Raw genomic sequence first — 25,284 nt, 5'->3', positions numbered from 1 at the left:
AATGTAATAGAATACTTGGATAAATAAGTTTAAGGAATAATAACTTAAAGTCATTTAAATATCACAATAACATTACATACAATCTGTGCCTCTTCAACTCTTGGCACAAATAAAAGCCATAAAAGAAACATAACATATATTTCACTTAATTGAAAGCCTTAATATACCTCTGTTATTAGTCTTAGTATAGGTACCTTTTTTTCATGTACATGCAAAATATTATATTAATAAGTAATAAACGCCTCGTAAATGAGTAAATTAAAATGTAAGCTAAGTATTTTAAAACTGTAATTATTATTTATATTACGTTAAGGTTGAAAAGTTTGTTGTAAGGTTACGGTACCTGACTTCCTGCACAAAGTAGGTTTATACGTATATTATATGATTATGCAATTAAGTAGCGCACTCGTAACTTCGTTGTGGTTAAAGGTTAACCATTTGTACGTGATCATAAAAGTTACTTTATAAGAATTAAAATTGAACTTTTTGCATATAGTGTGTCAATTTTAGTATTATCTTTTATTTTGGCAAGAAGACTACAGAGAAGAACCGCCGACAAACGTAGTAGTCACTTTTTTCCACCATTTTAAACACAGAGTATGTCAGTAAACAACTTTAACAATTGTAATATTCTTTTATATATGCTGTCTATAAATCAAAAAATACCAAACCAAAATAAGGTTTCATGTTTCTACCTTAAGAAAATACTGACTTCCATTCTAACTTTCAACCCATATTGTACCCTCTAACGAGTAAAATATCCAGAAACGCGTAAATAAGTCCGGACTTATTGCTAATCAGCATTCCTAAAGGTTCATATTTCTTCTCAATAATAATTACTGACTTCTATAATAATATTCACAACCTTTATTTCACGCCATTAGGGTAGAATATATAAAAATGTATAATTACATATCTACTAATTTCTAAACAGTATTCCAAAAATAAATTTACATGTTTCTACTTTAAAAAGTAACAGACTTCCATCCCAAATGTCTACCCTTATTTCACCCCCTTAGGGGTAGAATATGCAGAAACGCTTGAATTAGTATCAACTCATTTATAATTAGTACTGCAAAAATTAAGTTTCATGAATCTAACTTCAATAAAATTTTAACAAAAAGAAAAACCGACTTCAAACAAAACACTATTTTAAAACAAATGAATATGCACGAAAAAGTAATAAAAATAATTGCGTATTCAACATATTTTTTAGAGTCTTCCTAAGTTAAATGAAATGAAAAATATTAGACTACTTAAAAGTCGATTAACGATTATATCATGTAGTTATAGTTATTGGTATATTTGGAGCCGGTGTCAGCCACGGTGCCCTTGCCCCAACAATCAAAAGAAAGAAGCGATACGAGCCCCTTGATTGATCCAGTATATTATTGTGTAAAAGGTAATTTGTAAAAAACATATTTGTCAAAGTATTCTCGTATTGTTTTTTGATAGATATACTGTAGGGTTTTATTGGCTGACACCGACTCCAAATATAACAATAATTATAACTACATGATATAATCGTTAATCGACTTTTAAGTAGTCTAATATTTTTCATTTCATTTAACTTAGGAAGACTCTAAAAAATATGTTGAATACGCAATTATTTTTATTACTTTTTCGTGCATATTCATTTGTTTTAAAATAGTGTTTTGTTTGAAGTCGGTTTTTCTTTTTGTTAAAATTTTATTTATTTTTTGATTTTAAGTGAAGCTGATGATGACTAACTAATTTTTTTTAATGTGGATAGATTAAACGTTCCGTTTATATGAGTCAGAAACTACTTCGAGGACAATTTCAAAGGAAACTTGCGAATAAAGCAAAAATAGACTTTCGAAAATGAGGATTTAATACGTCGCGCGGCGTAATATACAAGGACCCCTCGAAAGAGCTGTAATCGAACTCAGCAAAAAAACTTTGAAAAAGACCAACTATATTTCGTACATCATATGACATCACATCACATACACAAAATTTGATTAAAGATAGTAAGAAATTCTGCCCCATATCGCACCCTAACTGCGAGCCGTATAGGAGTTCCATCACTACATAGTATAAAACAAAGTCGCTTTCTCTGTCCCTATATCTTTAAATCTACGCAACGGATTTTGATGCGGTTTTTTTTAAAAGATAGTGTGATTCAAGGGAAAGGTTTGGGTATATAAAACATGAACAATATAGTAAAGAAACACTGATAATTTTAGAAGTTTGCGATGTGATGTCGTATATAAACAAATTCTGTAGTATATTTAGTATCAGTATTGCACCCGTGCGAAGCCGGGGTGGGTAGCTAGTTGATTATAATATTCGACTATGATAATTACATAAACATAACCACATTACGGAAGGTGACTCAAATATCCAAATAACCTATAAATAAAAGATTCGACCGAGTATCGCTAACGTGCTCCTCAGAATTGTTCCGTTCCCTTCCGTTCCGTTACTTTGTCATGGATCCTGTGCTCAGAACCTTACCAAACTTTCACCAAATTACCCTTGAAGTATATATTTTATAATAAAAAAAGAATTATCAAAATTAGTTAACGTGATTTTCAGTTATTCACCCATTTGTCGCGCATATACATAATGCAAATTTAAGACTTATGTCGTTTTCACATGGATACCATCATCGGAAAAAAAATAAAAAAAATGGGACCCCACGGGAAGCACTACCTTTCAAACAAAAAAAAATTATCAAAATCGGTCCACCCAGTGAAAAGTTATGAGGTAACAAACATAAAAAAAAAAAAAAAAAAAAAAAAAAAAAAAAATACAGACGAATTGATAACCTTTTGGAAGTCGGTTGAAAATGGCGGACTCCCATACTAACTTTCAACCCTTATTTCACCCCTTTAGATAGATAGAATATCCAAAAACGCTGAAATTGGTATAAACTTATTTTTAATCAGTTACTCAAAAATAAAACTTCATGTTTTTAACTTAAAAATTGACGGACTTCCATACAAACGTTTTACCCCTATTTTACCTTCTTAGAGGTAGAATTTCCAAAACTCCTTTCTTAGTGGGTGTCTACTCAATAAATTGATCCTACTTACCAAATATCACGGCCCTAACTTGAATAGTTTACGCTCGGCGATGATGAATCAGTCAGCCTTGTTATTTTCAACCGACTTCAAAAAGGAGGAGGTTATCAATTCGTCTGTATTTTTTTTTATGTTTGTTACCTCATAACTTTTTACTGGGTGGACCGATTTTGATAATTTTTTTTTTGTTTGAAAGGTAGTGCTTCCCGTGGGGTCCCATTTTTTTTTATTTTTTTCCGATGATGGTATCCGTATGAAAACGACATAAGTCTTAAATTTGCATTATGTATATGCGCGACAAATAGGTGAATAACTCAAAATCACGTTAACCAATTTTGATGATTTTTTATTATAAAGGATATACTTTAAGGGTAGTTTGGTGAAAGTTTGGTAAGGTTCTGAGCACAGGATCCATGACAAATTAAGGGAACGGGAGGGAACGGAACAATTCTGAGGAGCTCGTTAGCAATACTCGGTCGAATCTTTTATTTATGGGTTACTTGGATATTTGAATCACTTTCCGGAACGTGGTTATGTTCATGTAATTGTCATAATCGAATATTATAATCAACTTGCGACCCGCCCCGACTTCTCACGGGTGCAATACTGATACTAAATATACTAAAGAATTTGTTTATTTACGACATCACATTGCAAACTTCTAAAATTGTCAGTGTTTCTTTACTATATTGTTCATTTATTATATACACAAACCTTCCCCTTTAATTACACTATCTATAAAAAAAAACCGCATCTAAATCCGTTGCGTAGTTTTAAAGATTTAGGGACAGAGAAAGCGACTTTGTTTTATACTATGTATTGACGGAACTTCTAAACGGCTTACAGTTACGGTGCGATTTGGGGCAGAATTTCTTACTGTCTTTAATCAAATTTTGTGTATATGATGTGATGTCATATGATGTACGACATAGCATACGAATAGCTCTTTTGCAAAGTTTTTTACTGAGGTCGATTACAGCTCTTTCGAGGGTGGTACCTTGTAGTTTATGCCGCATGACGTATTAAAGCCGCATTTTCGAAAGTCTATTTTTGCTTTATTAGAAAGTTTCTTTTGAAATTGCCCTCGAAGTAGTTTCTGATTCATATAAACGGCACGCTTAATCTATCCATATTAAGAAAAAAATGTTAGTCTACATCAGCTTCACTTAAAATAAAAAAATAAATAAAATTTTAACATATTTAACTTTATATATGTATATAGAGTTAGTCTTGTATTAAGCAACATGTTATATTTATCTATGTCTTTTTTATATAAGCGGTAAAATTTTTAGTAGGTCAAGTAAAATAAAGGTGCGACATCTCGAAATTTTGAAATAAAATTAATAGAATTAATTTAAAATTATTAAACCTCATATTTTGGACAAAGAATATGTTAATTAGAAGCTATATAACTTAATAATTGATAAATTTAAGTAAATAGTGTTAATGTAAGCGGAAATTACATGTACAATTTTAACATGTTCGAACGTCTAGGGCCGGAATTAAAAGTATAAATATTTTGAAAAAAGTCACTGTTACATGTCCGTAGGCAGAGGCATGGTTTTGGGGGATAAAAACAAGTTCTCCAAGTGGTTTCAATTCAATAAACTACGGTACGATCGGGGTCGTTCAGGCGGTGATCTTCTAGTTTACCTTAATCACAGATGGGCGAAATTGAGAGCAAGGCATTGGCGGCCAGTTTGGACATAGCGAAGGCTTTCGATTGCGTATGGCACAAAGAACATATTTCGAAGCTCCTATCCTATTCCCGGGAAATTGTGTAATTAGATCACGAGCTTCTTGGCAGATCGGAGCATTAAAGTCGTTATCTATGGTGCATGCTCGGATATAAAATTCGTCAATGTTGGTGTTCCAAAAGCCTGCGTTCTATCACCTAATCTGTTTGTTTTTCCTGCATATCGATGACTCGTTACAAATCTCTAACATTCACTGCTACGCAGACGAGAGCACCGTAGATACCTCATACACCGGGCGGGCTAATATTTCTCCGGAAAAACCGAAACAAATTGTTTCTGAAATCGTGTCTTCATTAAACAAAGTCTTGGACTAAGGCCGGCTAAACTTAATTCACTTCAACTCCAATTTAAGACAAATTTGTGCGTTAACCGCTAAAAGATTACGTTTTGTCGTGTCTCCAGGATTTCAGAACATCCGATAGCCGCCACAGCTAGTATCGGAATACCTGACGTGGATATTTCGAACCTCGTTCAGAGCCACAGTCAATAGAAACGCAAAGCCAAATTGGCATAAAAAATCTCGATGTGTTCAGCAAAGCAAGACAGTATTTCACTTCGGCCCATCGCCTAAGACATACAAGGCGCAAATTCTGCTCCACATGGAATACCGCTCTCACCTTTGTGTGGTTGCTCTTCAGTACCAACTCCTTCCATTTGAGCGTATCCAATGCAGAGCGGCTCGAATTATCGACGTTCAAGCCCTTTCCGACCTGCTTGATCCTTTCGTTTTGCGTAGAGATGTTGGATCACTCTGCACCATCAAGATATTTTCTACCTCGCACAACCATTCTGTGGAACCAGCTTTCACCGGCGGTTTTTCCGAATGAATACGACTCCCTCGTCAGGTATTCTACCGCCAAACAGCAGTACCCAGTACTGTGTGTTCCGGTTAAAGGCGAATAAGATATAACATCTTAGTTCCCAAGGTTGGTGGTGGTTGGAAGGAAATGAAGTTTTCGTATTACATTTGTGCTCTGTAATATGAGCTTCATGCCCCAGCGGCTTGTATTTTTAGTTTATTTTAGAATCCAACCTTATAATAATAACTCTTTAAAACATAAAGTCCGCATTATGTCTAACTTTTGATACGACAATTATAAATGTAAATCGATCCTTATTCCTTATGTTAAGACTATGTATCAATCTGTATATCGGAACGCTGCTTTCCAAGCCCAACAATAAACTTATTCTTAGTTATAAAAATGACAAGCTACACATAATAATGATTTAATAAACATATTTAAAATAAGACAAAAATTAAATCATCCATCGCTTTATTGTCAAGTACCATTTATTTACAACATATTCAATCCAAATAGATCATTATAACATTTATAACCTAATCAGTTACGTTATATCCCTGTAGACGATGATTTAAATTTGATTTATCTATTTCAATTAGAATTCCGGATTCGATATAAAGAATTAAGTAAAATCATATTATCGTTATCAGAGAAACACAAGTTTTTCTATTTAACGTTACTAATATTCTCACTTTTATAATAAGCTCAACAAAATAAGGACGTATTTTAAGTTTGAACGGTTCTTGACCGAGATAATTCTGATCTTCTGATTTATTTGTTTTGCTAGTAGAATGGATATGGATAAATATCTTGGTATAAAATATAAATTGAAGAGTTCGGAAAATTTCGAGGAATATCTCAACTTTATGGGTAAGTTTTTTTTTAAATTTATTTTTGAACGCAGTAACATTATTTCTTAAATTTAATCAATATTGTTAAACGTTTAATTTATTATCTGTAAGTCACCTAACATAATATGTTTCTCTTTTTTATATTTGATATCAATTAATTATTACAGTACGTGTTGTTATTTATTCATTTACCTAATTCCGTTAATAAAACATCATAACATAACATAGAACATAAATGGTCGTATCACGCATAAATTCATCTCCATGAATAATACTCAATTTTATATTTTAATTATTTATGGCCAATATAAAATATCGTATAAATAATAATTAGGTAAATATAAAACCGGACAAAAATAGGAATTTCGGAAAGATAATTATAAAATAAAAGCTAATTATAAAATAATATATTTATTTAAAATATTGCATTATACACATGATATTGTTAAAACAGTATTTTTTTAAGCCATGGGTTAATTAGATAAGTGAAAAATATTATCCGTCTTTATTATAGTTTATATTTTGTTTCATGTTTACCTAAATTTGTTTGCCCTTAAAAAGAAAAACGTAATGAAAATATAAAAAAAAGTGTATAAATATATACGAGACTGTAGATCAAGTAAGATAATGATATACTTACTTACCTATATATTTTCTGTGCGCACTGATTGTGATGTCTATGTTTCATTCAGTTTAAGAAGTGATTCATACTGATACCATCTATGTATATTGTATGCCTATATGTAACAGCATTTGGATATAGTAGAAACAAAAAAACATGAGGATACATAAGTTTTTAAATTAGCATGGTTATTTTTATTATTACAGTTATTAATTACGGGATACTTACCATGTTTTTCATTTTTATCCGTTGGAGCTCGATATTTCGACATTATCTACGTCCTGTTCACGAGACTCAACTGTAATGAGGTACATGACAAGACTACCAACATTACTTTCTTTTACAACCTTTAAACTCCCATGTGAATTGAAAATTGGCTAAAACTAAGAACTACAGGCAAACCAATACAATACCTCTTTATTGACTCAACTCAGCATTCGACCTTATAAAGTCGGGATCAGTTGCCTTCTGAATTAGATAACACTAACTAAACTAATGATGCAGCTAGATATTACCGGCCATTACTAGGATATCTGTACCGTCTGACGATCTATATAACTGAAAGGCTCAGGTTATAAAACAAATAAAGAACTAGCGCTCGTTGTGTAGGAATAGAAGCGAAAACAGATTCCGGGTAGGGTGAAGCGACGACGACACCTATTACGTTAAAAGTGATATCGTTTTAATTATTAATTAGTATAGACCTAGCAATAAAACGTTAATAAACTGTATTTATATTCATATAACGGAATAGGATAGCTTTCGTCATAATTCCTTATTGCTAGCCTGCTAGGATATATATCCGCGTCACTGTAGCATGCGATAGCCATCCCGAAGCGCCCGCCAAAGAAACGGAGAGTACTGCTGCTTTTTAGTGAGTATTCCGGTACACAGATGGTCCTAGGCACCAGGGAATCCGACCTACTTTTTCGTTTTCTAAATAAAAACCATTCGACAAAAAAATACTATCTCGGTAAAGAATAAATTATGAAATTTTAATATTTTATCAAATTTTATGATTTAATTGCCATTTTAAGATAGCAAAAACTGAAATTTCAATATCACCTGGCACTTTGATAAACAATTTTTCAGGAGTTTTAATGACTACTACACACAAATACTAGATTTGTGCATTACATACTAACGATCATTTTCCCTAAAAAAAAATATTTTCCCAAAAACACCAAATAATTGTAGCTGTTATCGTTGAATAAGTGTCTATAATCTGTTGTTTTTAACAATGTGATGTCCACAAAATGACTCAGCGTTTTTGCGGGGATAAAAAAGGTTTAAAATTTAACTTTTTCTTATGACCAGAAAACGTGTATTTTTGCTGAAACCTACTTTTTGTGACTGTTTATCAACATTTTGTACTACTTTTTCGAACATAGTAGTATCACAGAAGTTTTTCCAAAACATTACAGAACCATATCTTCTAATAATTCAATTAGTAGTTAGGCAAGTGCCGCTGGCATGGTGCATAGATGATTCTGATTTCATTTTAATAAGGCATAATCGGATAAGTACTTCGCTACCGAAGCTCCACTAGAGCGCCAGTAACAAGGCTGACTTAACGCTTCATAGATACAGATGAGCTATCAAATATAATAGAAGACTTGGATGAATATGTTACAGTGTAACAATAACTTAAAGTCATTTAAATAACCATACAATAACACAACAACATTACATACATTTCACTTAGTCGAAAGCCTTAATATACCTTTGTTATTGATCTAAGTTTACCTTATTTTATACATGCAAAATAATATTTTTATAAGTAATAAACTCCTCGTAAAAGAGTAAACTAAAATGTAAGCTATTATAAAACTGCAATTATTATTTATATTACGTTAAGGTTGAAAGGTTTGTTGTAAGGTTACGATACCTGACTTCCTGCACAAAGTAGGTTTATACGTATAATATATAATTATGCAATTATGTAGCGCACTCGTAACCAGATTCGTTGTGGTTAAAGGTTAACCATTTGTACGTGATCATAAAAGCTACTTTATAAGAATTAAAAGTGAAAGCATTTAATATGTCATTTTTAGTCTTATCTTTTAATTCGGCAAGTATACTAATTAATCCTTTTCCCCATTTTGAACATAGAGTACTTACGTCAATAAACAACTTTAATAATTATAAAAAAAAAACAATTGTTATATTCTTTTATATATGCTGTCTAGAAATTAGTAAATAAATTCAATTTAATATTGTATTTAGTAATATGTCTTATTTTTTAACTTAGGCCAAGCAAAAATAGCTGCGAGATCTCATTATAGTAATGAATACCGAGTGTGTGAAAGTAACTCAGGTAAAAAAAAAGAAATCGAGCAATATCAACATCAGTTAGCTGTCTTAAATGATTCCTGGAAATAGTATAGTGTCGGTTACATTTAGATCATAATTGTTTAAGATTAACATGAAATTTTGCTTCCTTACATTAGATATATAAGACAAACAGTTAGCATTTTGTTTTTTTACCAGTGATAATACATTGTTTACATCGTCATAATTAGGTTGTTTCCTGTAAACTTAAAAAGTAATTATTTTAACATATCACAAGTAATTATCTTTAACATAAAACGGAAGACTAGTAAGTAGAGTAAGTAAGTAAGTATATAACAAAAATATAATAGGACCTAAAATTGATCCTTGTGGAGAGCTTATTCCTAGAACGCATCCGAAAGAATTCATTCCATTATTAATTTATGAAGATTCAAATGTGAAACAATGAGATCAAGATCTCTTGCTCTTCAGCTTTACTATTTACAATGCAATGTTTAGTTTGTACAAAGTGGTTCATGTTCTACACAATCAAATGCTTTGAATAAATCATAGAGCAAAAGCATTCTTTGATTTTCCCCATGCATCGTATGTATGTCGAAGAAACGCCATTCTAGCATCAGATGTTTTGTGACTACTAGTTAATCAGAATTGAACAAAATAGAAAAGAAAAAAGTTTATATAAAGTTATTTAAAAACTTAAAAGAATTAAATGTTAGGAAAATGTTTAGCCATATGACCAACGGTTCTAAGTGCTTTTCGAAGTAATATAACCCTCTGGTCACTGGTGTACACACACACCTTCAAATACGAGACTCCGGGCCGTTATGGGCAATTTTTCTATAGGAAAACCCAATGAACTGCCATCGGTCCGCTCTGGATCTTGACTCAGAACCTCGGTATCTGCATCCTCATATCTAGCCACTAGAACAGTGAGGCAGTTAAATTTCTTGATAGAGTTGGTTCCTACATCAAAAAGCAAAAAACACAGAAAAAAATATTTGGCATATAACTTGAAATTGCAATTTAACGTAACTAGGCGATAATTACGTAAACATCATTAAAAATCCATGCGATCATTATCTCAATTTTATTTAATTAAATAAAAACATTAATTAATTGTTCTATCATTAAGAACAATTTACGTTATGAAATAAAATTAATAGTATAATTAAACCTTATATTTTGGACAAAGAATATGTAAATTAGAAGCTATATAACTTAACAATAGTTTAAATAGTTTTAATGTAAGCGGAAATTACATGTACGATTTTAACATGTTCGAATGGCTAGGGCCGGAATTAAAAGTATAAATATTTTAAACCAGCCAGTTACATATAGTTAATTTGCTGCATATAATTGATATTAAATACACTAAAATATTTTACATTTAAATCTATCTGTATTTTTTAATTTACTCACTACTCACTCGTCAGGTATTCTACCGCCAAACACCAACAAAACCCAGTGTTGTTGTGTTGTAACTACAGAAACGAGGGGTATAGGTCACATTTTATTTTTTAGTTTTATTTTATTTTTTTCGTATAGGTTGGCGGACGAGCATACCTCATGGTAAGTGGTCACTATCACCCACAGACAATGACGCTGTAAGAAATATTAACTATTCCTTACATCGTCAATGTGCCACCAACCATGGGAACTAAGATGTTATGTCCCTTGTGCCTGTAGTTACACTAGCTTACTCACCCTTCAAACCGGAACACAACAATACTAAGTACTGTTATTTGGCGGTAGAATAACTGATGAGTGGGTGGTACCTACCCAGACGGGCTTGCACAAAGCCCTACCACCAAGTAAACCAAGTTACCAAGGTTGATGACGCATTGGCGATGCAAAGAATATTTAAAGGAGTAATTCTTATAACACCTATGTGCTCGCCCGCCTACCTATATCATAAAAATTACTTGTCAAATATTAATTCTTTATCAAACTAATGTTATAATCTATAAATGAGATTTGATGGATGTTTAATACTCAAATACGATAACAGCTTGACGGAACTGAATAAAATATAGCACATATGTAGATTCTATAATCTACATGGTACTATAACCATAATGTTTGTTCTTGCAATTGTCGTAACATTTCACATAGGACAGTATTAAATTTAAATTGATAATAGTTACATTTTTGTAACTTACAACAATGTATCTATTATCTATATGTATTGTATGTCAATAATCTGTACATCGGAAAGCTGCCTTTTAAGTCCGACATTAATCTTTTATTAGTCATAAAAATGACAAGCTGAAAATAATAAAGGTTTAATATACATATTTAAAATAAGACAAAAATCAAAAGGTAAGTCTGTTTAAAAATTAATAAATATAAGAAATATATTCTCGTATTCGTTTTTTAAAAAAAATCTGTCGCTTTATTGACAACTATAATTTATATACTAATTAAATACAACATATTCAATACAAAAAGGAACATTATACCGTCCGTACCTTATGAAGTACATTACATCCATGTAAACGATACTTTAAACTTGATTATATTTCAATTAGCATTCCATATTCAATACAAAGAATTCAATAAAAACATATCGCTGTCAGAGGAACACGTGTTTTTCTAACGGCTCGCATCTATTTCGCGTTAGATACTAATATTCTCACTTTTATAATAAACTCAACAAAATAAAGACGTATTTTAAGTTTGTACGGTTATTGACCGAGATAAATCTGATCTTCTGATATATTTGTATTGTGAATAGAATGGATAAATATCTTGGTATAAAATATAAATTGAAGAGTTCGGATAATTTCGAGGACTATCTAAAATTTATTGGTGAGTTTTTTTTTTAATTATTCCTGAACGCAACAACATTTTCTTTATTTTTTTAAATATTTTTTTTTATATGTGATATACGTTTCTCTTTTTTGCATTTGATATTAAAGGTTCTAATTACCATCAATTAATTATTATAGTACGTGTTGTTTTTTATTCATTTAATTACGTTAATTAAACTAATGTACTCATCACGGATAAATACGTCCCCATGAATATTACTTACTTTTATATTTTAATTATTTACTACCAACAATTCCCTATAAATAATAATTAGATAAAATCCTTCCTGTATATCTGGTATTGTGTCGGAAAAATGGAAATTTCGGAAAGTGTATATTCTCACCTACTTAATCCTGGGGCACACCAGGGTGACTATAAAACAATAATAATGGATACTTACCTTTTCCTAAAGAATCGTGAATTTAAAATGTTACATTATATGATATATTAAAAAAGTATTTTTTAAAGCCATGTGTTAATTAGGCATTTATAAAATATTATACGTATTAATTATAGTTTATTTTTTTGTTTTATGTTAACGTTAATTTGTTTGCCCATACAAACAGAAAAAAACCTACACAAAAACGTAAAAAAAAATTAATAACGCACATATATACACGAGACTTTAGATTAAGTAAGATAATGTTATATATACTTACATATATGTATGTTCCGTACGCACTGATTTTGATGTCGTTTATATGCTGTGATTGCTTTCAGTATTTTACTGCTAAAACATTCTGATTCTTATATGATAGGATCGAAATCTGCACGGATAACTGTTAAACGAATAAATAATATATAAGATTTCACTGTTATTACTTAAAATAAATATTGAAATAATAAAATCAGCTTACCTACTCTACATGAAGTTCATTTTGTATGTTATATGTTCATTATGTAAATAAATTATCGTATTTAATGCTTTGCATACAGTAAGGTCATAAAGGTCGCAATAAACATGGAAACTGAGTTTATACGAAACGAATTTGTAGACACAATAAATATAATCAACAATGGCGATGTTTATCACCGTAAAAAAAACGTCATTAGCGTTCAACGCTAATGGAATCCACCACGCAACGGTATATATAATTGACTTACGTGCGCAATTGCGCAAGTTTACCAGACAGGAGTGTCAAGTGAGCCAGTAGTGCGATTCTGTAAGAATTCACTTCGTATATCACTTGTAATGTTCACAATCGACTTACGACGATACGCCTATTTCACGTGTGTTTCGTAAACATTTTATAATGATTATATTCAACTAGCGACCCGACCCGGCTTCGTACAGGTGCAGTGCTGATACTGAATATATATATATATATATATATATGAATAGGTCGGTGGATGAGCATATGGGCCACCTGATGGTAAGCGGTCACTATCACCCATAGAAAATGACGCTGTAAGAAATATTAAATATTCCTTACATCGACATCACATAAGAAACTTTTAAAATTGTCAGCGTTTCTTAATTATATTGTCCATGTATTATATGTACAAAAACCTTCCTCTCGAATCACTCTATCTATTAAAAAACACCGTTTTAAAGATCTAAGCATACATAGGGACAAACAGCGGTAAGCGACTTTGTTTTATACTATGTAATGATTATGATGATGGTGATGAGGCATATCACATTCGAACATATCACGATCGTGTTCTGTAGTGAGTTTCGTGATTCTTTTTACAGAATAACCTTATTCTATCATCTTGTATGTGTATGTGGGTATTTATTTAACTCTGATTGATTTTCGTTTGAAACTTTTCACCAATTAATGAGGGGTTCCTACTACTAAACAAGAAACTACGAACATAATATAATAAAAAACTTAAGTTTCGAAGTTTCTAGAATATAATATTTTTTTCTGCATGTACAATTTGTTTTAATAAAATATTTTACTTACCTGTTGATAATAAGGTTCGCTGTTCTTTTTATGTTGAGTCTTAGGCAAAAAAAATTACATCACATTTTGCTATTTTATTAACAACTAGCTGTGCCCGCGACCTTATACGCGTTTTAATTTAATAAAAATATAACATATATTGTAGCCTAAGTTATTCCTTATTATATCAGTTATCTGCCAGTGAAAGTCCCGCCAAAAGCGTTTCCAGAGATTAGTCGGAACAGATAGACAGACAGACATACAAAAATTGTGAACATTTTATTTTGTTAAATGTACCATTACATACATACGCATTGAGTAAAAAAGAGCAACTTATTTTAATATTACAAACAGACGCTCCAATTTTATTGTATGTAAAGTTTTACATTGTATAATATTCAAAAATGTCTTATCCATATAAAACATTTCTATTTATTATCAAGTGTCCGTGTTTCGCGGTTACCTCAGCTTTATGCACACTATTGACGTGGGAACAGTTCAGGTTTTTGCATTAGGTAATAACTGTTGTGTCTATTGTTAACTAGTTCGGATTCACTTACGTTTTTGTATTTATTGAAGAAGCACACGATTCACGAGCGTGCGCTCGTTGTACATTCCTCGATAATAATTAATCTATAACAACAACAAACAACAACAGCCTGTAAATTCCCACTGCGGGACTAAAGGCCTTCTCTCCCTTTGGGGAGAAGGTTTGGAACATATTCCACCACGCTGTTCCAATGCGGGTTGGTGGAATGCAAATGTGGCAGAATTTCTTATGAAATTTGCCACATGCAGGTTTCCTCACGGTGTTTTCCTTCACCGCTGAGCACGAGATGAATTATAAAGACAAATTAAGCACATGAAACAGCGGTGCTTGCCTGGGTTTGAACCCGCAATCATCGGTTAAGATGCACGCGTTCTAACCACTGGGCCATCTCCACTCAATTAATCTATATTCTATACTAATATCAGAAATGTGAAAAGAGCTGTCTTTCTGTCTAACGCTCTTTCGCTACTAAGCCAACGAAGCAAATTTGATGTAATTTGGTATACAGCAAAGTTGGACCCCAAGAAAGGAGTCATAGACTAAGGTATACAGCAAAGGCTAATTTTTTCGCGAGTGACGTCTCGAGCGACAACTAGTATTCGTATATATTTTTTATTCATTACTATAATTAATTATCATAATGATTTGGGTAGTATTTTGTTTGACTTTCACATGATTTCTCCTAACGAAGGAATGTCCTCAAGCTTCCAGACCTTTCAGACCGTTACCACTGTGCTATGATCTTATTGACATTTTTAATTTAAAAAAAATGAGATATAAGTACTAATAATGCATCTAGATGTGTCTGTAAATTATATATGTACGATTTAATAAAAAATATTATATTCACCATCTCATATAATAGCTCTATTATAAATATTCATTAACGGCTGTCGATTTGGGTAGACTACACTCATAAGTTTTTTTTTTGGGGTATCAAATCTCTCTGACGTATCATAAGGAATCTTATGAAATTGTTTAAGGTTATACCACAGACAATTATGTGGGGAGAAATTCTACTAGCAAATAAGGGTCGTAATCCGATCTTACTTTGTCTATTGCTCAGAAAAATAAATCAGCTCTTAACCAACCTAAATGAAAGCTAACTCCAACTATTATGGTACGATGTGATCTTGATTTTATTTCGTTCATACTTCAGCGAACGGCGTTGTGTTGATCGAATGGGAAAACTCCTGCACGGCAACGACTATGTTTTATTGTATATGTTTCAATTCGATTGTGATAAAGTCTAAATTGTTAGTATGCTCTTAAAATAAGTAGTCATATATACCTAACAGTCTACAGAAGAAAGTACTACTATGTCCGAGAAATTTATATAATTATGTTTATAGGTTATTCAGATTATTGTTGCGAAGAATTGCCGAATTTAACTTATTTGCATAATTAGAAAATTTCATAGAAATAACGGTGATAGGCCGTGAGCGTGACGATAAATCCAAATGTGGAACATATCCATATGTTCGCTCGGCCTAAACTGACCTTGTTTATCTGTCTTACTTTAGTAGGGTTGCCATATTTTACGATCGCGTCCGGCTAAATATTTGCGTATCCGTCTCTCCGGCATTTGTCGTTCTCGTTTTACGCTATTTTGTCAATATTTGTGAGTTTTATGAGGCTGTAGACCGAGCGCGTCAATATAGAGAAATAATGCACGGAAAAGTAATTAAAAAAATATTAAATCAATCATTTTTTATTTATTTTTATGAGTTACCACATATTCTTGAATATGAATACCTTCATATATTTAATTAAATTTCAGTTAGCCACAAATAAATGCGTTGTCTGTGGTGCTATGTCGAGAGTATTTAAGTAACAAAAGTATGTTAAAAAGGTTTTAGTAATATTATTAACACTGTTGACGGTCTGGCTGTTTCGCAAGAACTGTAAAAAACTGTATTTAATGTTTATTTAAAAATATAGGTTTCGCGTTTCCGTGCTGTCGTTATATAGTCAAAAGGTCAGAAGGTCAGAAGGTCCTCGTTTATTTATAATTATATCACAGATAGCTTAAAAGGCTTCAGGTCCCAAGGTCCTGCGTATAAATAGAGTTCAAATATTCTATCAGATCAGGAAAAAGCCATTAGGCATCCTGGGCACCAGTGAGCCCCACATATCTCGGGTCATGTGGGGAAACGCGTAATGCGTTTTTCTAACGCGAAAAAAAAAGATAATAGTAATCATAACAAGAATACCATACATGCTAGAAATCATGACTTTGGCTTGCTTGCTAGTTATAAAAAACTGTTATTTAGCGACGCGTTTTATTTATACTGCTTTCGAGGCAAACAAGCTTCCTAAAGTATTATACATATATATTTACATTTGCATTGACTGCCTTGGAGTGATTCTGAGAATTTATAATGCGTTTCATTGCCATTTGATAGAATGTATGTTGAATTTAACTTTGACTTTTGAGTAATTACCAGTAAAATGCAGTTCAACCTTCAAAAGAGCAATTATTAATGGCCACCTACTGATGAGCAACTTGCAGGTTCGATCTTTGGCCACTTTATCCTCTAACAAAAAATTACCTGATAAAGACGTTCTGCTAGCTCCTCTGGGTAGTATCATCATTAGATAGTCTAGAGTTCTAGTAAGAAGGGTGAGTATGCCAGTGCAAATTTAGGCATAAGGGACGCGACATCTTAGTTTCTAAGTTCGGTGAGGCATTGATGTTTAAAGGAATCAAAGTCAAAGTCAAAGTCAAAAACCTTTATTCAAAATAGAAGTGTTTACACTTTCTTATTGATTGTCGAAAATCTACCATCGGTTCGGAATATAATAACTCAGACCTGAGAAGAACCGTCGAAAGAAACTCAGTGGGATTTTATTTTTTATAATGTCAATTTATAATTTACAGCAATAAACATAATCTTGTTATTTGAAACAGCCTGGAGGCGATCATCTCATTCCCAAGGTGTGCAGTCAACTAGAAAGTCATTAGTGCTGTAATATCCTTTAGCACACAAACGCTTTTTAACGATTCTTTTGAATATATGAATGGTTATATTTGTGAAATATTTCGTACAGCGTCAATGTTTATGAGCGGTGGCTACCACTTACCATAAAAATATGCAATAGGAAGGTAAAACAGTAACAGTTTTATAGTTGTCTAAGATATTTGAACTGATTTAAGACTATAAGATTTTCATTAAATCCCGCTAATAGTACACATATGGCCACTATTGTAAATCAATGAGATTTTCTTTATAATAACGAATGTAAACAAAGACGCGGTCTTATTAAGAAGGCGATCTTCCAGGGACTAAGGATTGAGGAAAATAATCGCGTTCGGATACTCATATTATACGTCTTATTATACAAACATTCATTGTATATTTTTTTGTATAATTATAACGGAACATGTATACTCACGATGATACTAAAAGATATGATCTGGTAATTGATCATTTATGCTGAGCTAGCATTATTGTGTTATTTGTCAAAGAGTTAGATTGGAGATTCTCAGACTGATAATTAGTAAGGCTGGTAGAGATTATAATTTGTTTTATTTTGGGATCTGTTATCGTTCGATTTATGATTAATTGATAATTGCTCTTTAATGTAATAAGTACAACTATTATCAGACTACGTAGTATCGTACGATTTTATTAATCTGTTATAGTTTGAGTGAATTTATATAATAAGATAAAAATATAATATAATAAGATTAAAAAGTTTAAACATTCCAAAGATTTTTTTTAGTTGTAATTTTGTTAATTTATAGAATATATCTATAGAACGGACTTTTAGATATTTTTAAACTAAGAAATAAGTGAAAATGTTTACAAAAGTTGAAAGTTCGCATTTTGTTTTAATCGCTCATTACTCACTTTAATTGATTGAATAAAACCAACATGTCTGAACGGGGCTTTGATGATTATAATAATTATTCTTACTACATTATTATTTACTTTTGAATTAATCCCGGCTGGTGATAATTACTAAAATTCCAAGCTCTATTCGAACCAACTAGATGTCCGAAAATTCGAATTTCGAACCGACGCGACCTGGCGACCTTTAAAAAAGAGAGACATTTCTAAAAAGGCCGGCAACACACATGCACGATGATCCAAATATCCATGAGCGGTGGTCACTATACTCCTGCACATTTACAACCAAAACCAACAAAAAAGTCCCAAACGCTTCCCTAACTTTTACAATTTTAATAATTACTTTGTATATTAACAAATAATACTTCAGCATTATTATAATAGTTCCCTTATGTTTAATAATCTATATTCTATAATATATTCTTACATAAATACCTTTTCGATCGTCTAATCGTAGTAAATTCTACAAGGTGAATTGTAGGTCAATGACCGTTATAGTAGTTGATATTTTAATCTGATCTGATGTCTTATTACAATTATCATACTGCCGTCCTCTATTTATCATTAAAATATGTATTCGCGTAATGTTTACTTTAAATGAAAATCAAATCAAATATGCGGAAGTTGAATGTGATATAGAGTGACTACGTTATAAGGTAACAAGGATAACAAATCTGCTCTTTTTAATGCCAATTATATAATATTCCAGTTGTGTATGAATCAAGACTGGGGGTTAATTCTGTGATTATGATATTTTACCGATTATTTTTTGATCTAACTTAGATTTTTCCATATAAAAAAATATATTTTCGGAACCGTTGTTGATTATTTTTATATTTATTGAAATTGTTGTTCTTCGAATTCGTGCGCGTTAGAATTAAACAGAGTAGTTATGGTTGTAGCCTAAGTTACTCTAGTGAAGTCCCATCAAAATCGGTTCAGTTGTTCCAGAGATTAGCCTGAACAAACAGACAGAGGGACAGATAAAAATTAAAACAAAAGTTGTTTTGGTGCATATACCATATATACATATAAATGCATTCAGTAAAATTAATCTCTTTTTGAATTTATAAACAGACACTCCAATTTCATAGTAAGTGTAGATGTTAATAGTATCTTTGAAATTTTTGTTTTTATTTCTAGAGGTGGGCTTATTATCTCGTAAGATCGTGACTTCTTTGTACCCTGTCTGCGTTTTGACGAAGAATGAAGACGGTTCCTATACAATGACTATGACTACCGCTGTACGGAAAGTAGTTACGACCTTTCGACTTGGCGAAGAGTTCGTCGAAGAAAGACCAGACGGAGTAAAGGTAAACAAAAAATAATCATTCTGTACAAAGCATTTTCAACTCACAACATAAACATAATAATAAAATATAAATAGGCTATTTGACTGGTTTTTAAAATCCATTTTATATTATTTAGTAGGAGTTAAGGAACCCAGTAAAACTTGTGTTTTTTATTTCTAGTAGGTACATATTTGCTGAAAAATATCATAAACATTCCATATTTAAATAGCACGCAAAAACGCTACTTGGACAATATGGCGCTGCAATGGGGTCGGTGACGTCACTTTCCTGTATTTTAATCTGTGGTACATTAAGTAGAAAAGCAATGTTTACAAGAAAGTGACTTCATCATAAGCCCGGCCAATGAGGAGCGTTTTGTATCACGTGACGAACGTTCGAAAATTTGCATTTTTATTTATGGATTTTTGAATAAATTAAGTACATCTATATTATTTTTAACATCCCGACGTTACCCGTGACCACGAACGCTGTAAAGTGCTCGAAACGTCGGGATGTTAAAAATAATTAATATACGCGATTCAAATCCGTTATAGCTAGTTTTATTTCAATGTGTAATCGCGAAAATTTAAGACAACATTAAATTAAGTAGGTATTATTTTCAACTTTCGTTAGTAAATAACCATTATTAAACTCATAATATACACTGATTACAATAATACACAATTTATTTTTCGCATTGTCAAATAGCCTATTGAACACCAAACATAGTCGCCCGTTGACCTGTTTGAATTGCATGGATTTAACGTGGACATATTTTAATTACACGAATTGTGCGCATATACCTATGTTGTCTACAGAAATCATTTTTTTAACGATCTATAATTGTGGTTCTACCGTAGACTTGCACTAAATTATTAATATAGATGGACTAATTAATTTGTCTTACTTTACAAGCATATTTGAATCGTAAGTTGCCTTTCGTCACAAGATAATTACAATCATGTAACGTATATCCAAAATAACCTTGATTATTTTGATAGAATCAGATGCAAAAACGCAATGTCATTTGCGTCTTTTCTGGTGTACTTATCATTGATAAAATCGCTTAGATACATTTAACAATTATTATACACCGTATGCCAATGATATTCTAATAAACAGATATGTTATATCCATACTAAACAACAGAAAAAAGTGTGCCGCGCCGGGGACCGTTTATTTTTACATTTCGTTAAAAGTAAAAAGGATAGCTTGATATAAACAATTAGTAATAGGGATAACTAGTTGTTTTAATTACGCAAAACGTATTGCTACGTAATTATGATGTATTATAACGTATTACTACGTAAAACAATTAAGGGCAAACGTCCCAATTAGGACGTTTTCTAGTCTTCACTTTTTGCGCGTTAATAACATATCTGTTTACTACATCATTGTCGTATGCAATAATATTAATAAATAAAACACATAAGATGATGTAAATTATATTAAGCGTGGGGCGAGTATGAGTTTATTTTCATGTAGGTTATATCCATTTTCAACCGACTACAAAATATATATATAATCGACTTTTAAGTAGTCTAATGTTTTTCATTTCATTTTACTTAGGAGGACTCCAAAAATATGTTGAATGCGCAATTATTTTTATTACTTTTTAGTGCATATTTATTTGTTTTGAAATAGTGTTTTGTTTGAAGTCGGTTTTTCTTTTTGTTAAAATTTGTTTTTATATTTTATCTGTTGTAGCTATACATTTCATTGTATATTGTGTCTATAATGTATAAGAGCAGGCTAAAAGCTAAGGTCTTCAATAAAATTAATTTTGACATTGATTTTAGTTTGACATGGATAAAATAAAATTAAAAAATAACGAATTAATTTCATGCCAGGTTTCCTCCGTGGAATATATATTCCGCAATTACAGTGACTTTATATTAAAAAATAACATTTGGATCGATACATACATTAGTTAAATAATTACATACATTTACAAAAAATATATATATTTAGCATACAGAAGTGAAATAGAATAAAGAAAAAGATGAGAATGTAAATTACTTATAACAATTTACTAACAAACAAAAATGGTTTCTTTCGAATTTATCTTTATGTAAAAAAACCACCAAATTACTTACTCAGTTGAGCTTACAATCCAAAAATATTCACAAATTACACTTTTAATAAATTACAAGTCGCTCCAATACTGACCTTACTGTTCGCGCCCAAAAAGAAAATATAATGACAGCTTGATGCGGTTTCGCGCGCTTTTGTTTTTAATTTTTTATTTTTATTCCTCCCAGCCAGTTGTATAGTTAAAGAAATCTCCTAAATAGAAACTTTTTTTTTTAATTTACAGGTTAAGTCGGTGATGCACGTGGAAGGCGACAGTCTTGTTCAAGTGCAAATAGAACAAAACGGTAGAAAATCCACACATATCAGAAAGTTCACTGACACCCAACTTACTGTGGTAAGATTCACAATTATAATATTACTGATTAATTTATCTACGTGCAGTCTTATTAGGTGGTCTAACAGAAATTTTGTACAGAAATTCCTTTAAGGCCAAAGAAAGTTTTCAGCTCCAGAAATTCGTTATTTCAGATGCTAAAAATATATAAGTCTATATTAAGGATATGATTTACAGAAGTTAATTATTTTGAAACTTCAGACTATTTTGTTTTGGCATATGATGAGGATAAATAATTTAATATTTGAAGGAGCAAAGCTTATATAATAAATTATCAACAGATATAAAATAATCATGAGCAATTACATTAATCAAAAAATGTTCAATTGTTATATTTAAAAAAAAAACTTTTATGTCACTTGATGATCTAAAAATTGATTTATTCTATATTGTATTTTTTTAAAGATTACCCACCTGAAATTAATAACGTGAAATTAATTATTTAAATTTTTTTGTGAGTAAACATAAAAATATCAAGTGAATAATGATTTAAACAAATAACGTTAAAATTTGTTATTATTATTTCACAGACAACAACAGCTGAAGGATGGAACGGAACATGTATACGAATATATGAATCAGTTGAATAAGTTTTGATGAGAAACGACAATTACACAAACGACAGTAAGAGCGACTCGTATGCTGTGACAGCATTACGATTTTTCATCTTCCGCGTCGTAGCTTTTAGTGTGTGGCACGTAAAATATATATACTTTTTCAATGTATATAATTATGTCAATAAGAAAATTATATTTATTTTATTAATTATGTATGCTTTTATTTATTATCCATATCAATTAGTTTCCTTTTAATCAACCACCAACATCGAGGTTATACCTGCCAGACGACCCGTGACGGGCATTTTATTTTAAGATTAATTTTGAAAAATAATCTCATACGATTGTTGTAATTAATTACTGTGATAAATATAAAAGGAGAAGTAAATAGTTAAATGTAATATTATATATTTAAATGTTATAAATATTAAATAAATGTTTGTAACTTTTATTTATCTTTCGTACTTACAAATAACCTCTTTATTCGATTTCCTTCTTATCTTATATGCGTCTCGAGTTGAATAGCGAGTATTAAGCCAGTAAAACTACAGGCGCATGGGACAGAAGATTTTCATCTCCTAGCTTTCCGCACAGTTGAAAATGTAAAGGATATTTAATATTTTCTTATAATACTAATCTATATGGGAAGCGGTCGTACTAACTATTTTCCAGTCTAACAACTTATACATTTTATCTATAAATATAATATTTATAAATAAAGTGATTTTTTGTTTCTTTTTGTATCTCCTATCTTTTCTAAATCACTCAATAGATCTTGATTCGGTTTTCAGTAACTTTAAATAGATAATAGATAAAATGATTCGAGAGGAAGGTTTTTGTATATGACACATGATATAGTTAACAAACACTGATCATTTTAGAAATGACCATTTCTAAAGTTTGCAACGCAAAAAATTGTTTGCTACGAAACGGGTGGTACACAAAATTGCAAAAAAGCATTTTTACATAAAAAAAGTTTGAAAAATAAAATGTTTGAAAATTTTAAAGAAATTAATACATTTTTTATTTGAAATAAAAGCCCGCAATAAATATTGAATTCACTGTTAAATATAGGTCACAACATTCGATTAAAAATATTATAAGATATAATATGATAAACTCCTTGCTTATAAAAAAAAAATAAGGAGTGGCTATGTGAGTGTGACACTCCTTCACCTTAAACAATATCGGTCAACGTGGTTATAATCTTTATCGCTATAACACCAATATCCACATAAACTCTTTACAACTGAAAATAACTGATAAGGAAAATGTTCTGCAAAGAAAGCAAAGAAATGTTCTTTTGAAAAACAATTTAATTGAAAACATTTTTTTTTTCATATATGTGTTCGGATATTCGTCCAACATCGTATAAGACCTTTATCTTGTATCTGAACGAATATGAAATATTAGTGAGTAACAATCATTTTAAAAACAGTAAATTAATTCGAATGAATCACTTATTTTTGTTAGTAAAAGTGCAAATAGACTAATCAAATATATTAAGTTGGTGATCGTTATTTTAAGAAAAATAAACTAATAATGATATTGTTTTATTACAAAGTACACCAATGACAGATTATATTTTCGAAAAATTTAATTAGACACTCTCCCGCCAAAAATGTTTGAACCTTGGCTGCCTCATAGCGAGTCTGGAATACCTTTTATATAAATTCGTATAAATACGATCACTTGCTTGTACTAGGTACTACTTAAGGTGTATAATTTTATACTGAATATTTATTTTAGACGAGTTTTACTGCGAGGTATTTTATTGGTGTATAATAGGCATCGTGCAGAATCAAGACCCATTTCAGTATATTTTTGCTTCAATAAATAAAGGGAACTTTTGCACCGTTCTAAGTCTTCTATAGAGAAACATAATTTTCTGTATGATGTTCTTGGCTCTGTTTATTTACAGTAATAAAGTTTATATAAATGCCATAATCAAGAAGATAATTTGTACCAGAGTTGTTGCCAATCTAATCTAATCAAAATCGGGGGTCAAATTCCGTTTTAACATTTGCTGCTATTGCAAAATAAATTGAACCAATAATTTTATGTTACTAAGGTGTTCGTTATTTTTTTTTAATTTTTAAAATAAACAGATTTTAATGAATTAGCTAAATTTTCATTATTGACACAGTCTAGAAGGTTCTGCATTACTATGCAGTTTTGGCACAGATTAAAACCAAAGTAAAATAAAAAAATACTATGCAGATTCCTTCACAAACACAATGGGTAACCATTTGAGTTGAAATTAAAAATCGAGTCACTTGATCGTATGTGCAAGGAAGCATAGCAATAGTTATTAAATTTCGTAACACTGAAAGCTATAAGGTCTCCTATCGCCTTAAGAGTGGCTAAGGGTAAGGTTATTATTATACCTAGTTGAAATTGACTTGGTAAAATTGGAGGTACGGCTGTGTAGGTACCACCCACTCATCATATATTCTACCGCCAAACAGTAAAACATGGTATTGTTGTTTTTGTTATGTTCCGGTTTAAAAGGCGTGTGATCCGGCGAAACA

The 25,284-nt window shown here is 31.1% G+C and overlaps 1 protein-coding gene across 2 annotated transcripts; it reads left to right on the top strand.

The window, feature by feature from the left end:
- The first annotated feature begins 6,315 nt into the window (after positions 1–6,315).
- LOC124533255 (fatty acid-binding protein, muscle-like) lies at positions 6,316–22,962 on the top strand. 2 transcript variants are annotated; one of them, XM_047108458.1, is made up of 4 exons: positions 6,316–6,477; positions 19,620–19,789; positions 22,086–22,196; positions 22,727–22,962. In XM_047108458.1, exons 1-4 carry the CDS (start codon positions 6,399–6,401, stop codon positions 22,784–22,786), a joined length of 420 nt encoding a protein of 139 aa, XP_046964414.1. In that variant the 5' UTR covers positions 6,316–6,398; the 3' UTR covers positions 22,787–22,962. The 2 variants fall into 2 exon arrangements, with proteins under 2 accessions (XP_046964414.1, XP_046964415.1); XM_047108459.1 differs by lacking the exon at positions 6,316–6,477 and adding an exon at positions 11,913–12,180.
- Positions 22,963–25,284: the final 2,322 nt, after the last annotated feature.

Source organism: Vanessa cardui, chromosome 10 (genome assembly GCF_905220365.1).
Source record: "Vanessa cardui chromosome 10, ilVanCard2.1, whole genome shotgun sequence".
Taxonomy (NCBI): Eukaryota; Metazoa; Arthropoda; class Insecta; order Lepidoptera; family Nymphalidae; genus Vanessa; species Vanessa cardui.
This window is presented reverse-complemented; position numbering and strand designations above follow the sequence as displayed.

Excerpts from the sequence above, each read along its gene's own strand:
- LOC124533255 (XM_047108458.1), top strand. The coding sequence starts at position 6,399 with ATGGATATGGATAAATATCTTGGTATAAAATATAAATTGAAGAGTTCG. Across the intron at positions 6,478-19,619 it reads GGAATATCTCAACTTTATGG|AGGTGGGCTTATTATCTCGT; the intron begins GTAAGTTTTTTT and ends TTTTATTTCTAG. Across the intron at positions 19,790-22,085 it reads AAAGACCAGACGGAGTAAAG|GTTAAGTCGGTGATGCACGT; the intron begins GTAAACAAAAAA and ends TTTAATTTACAG.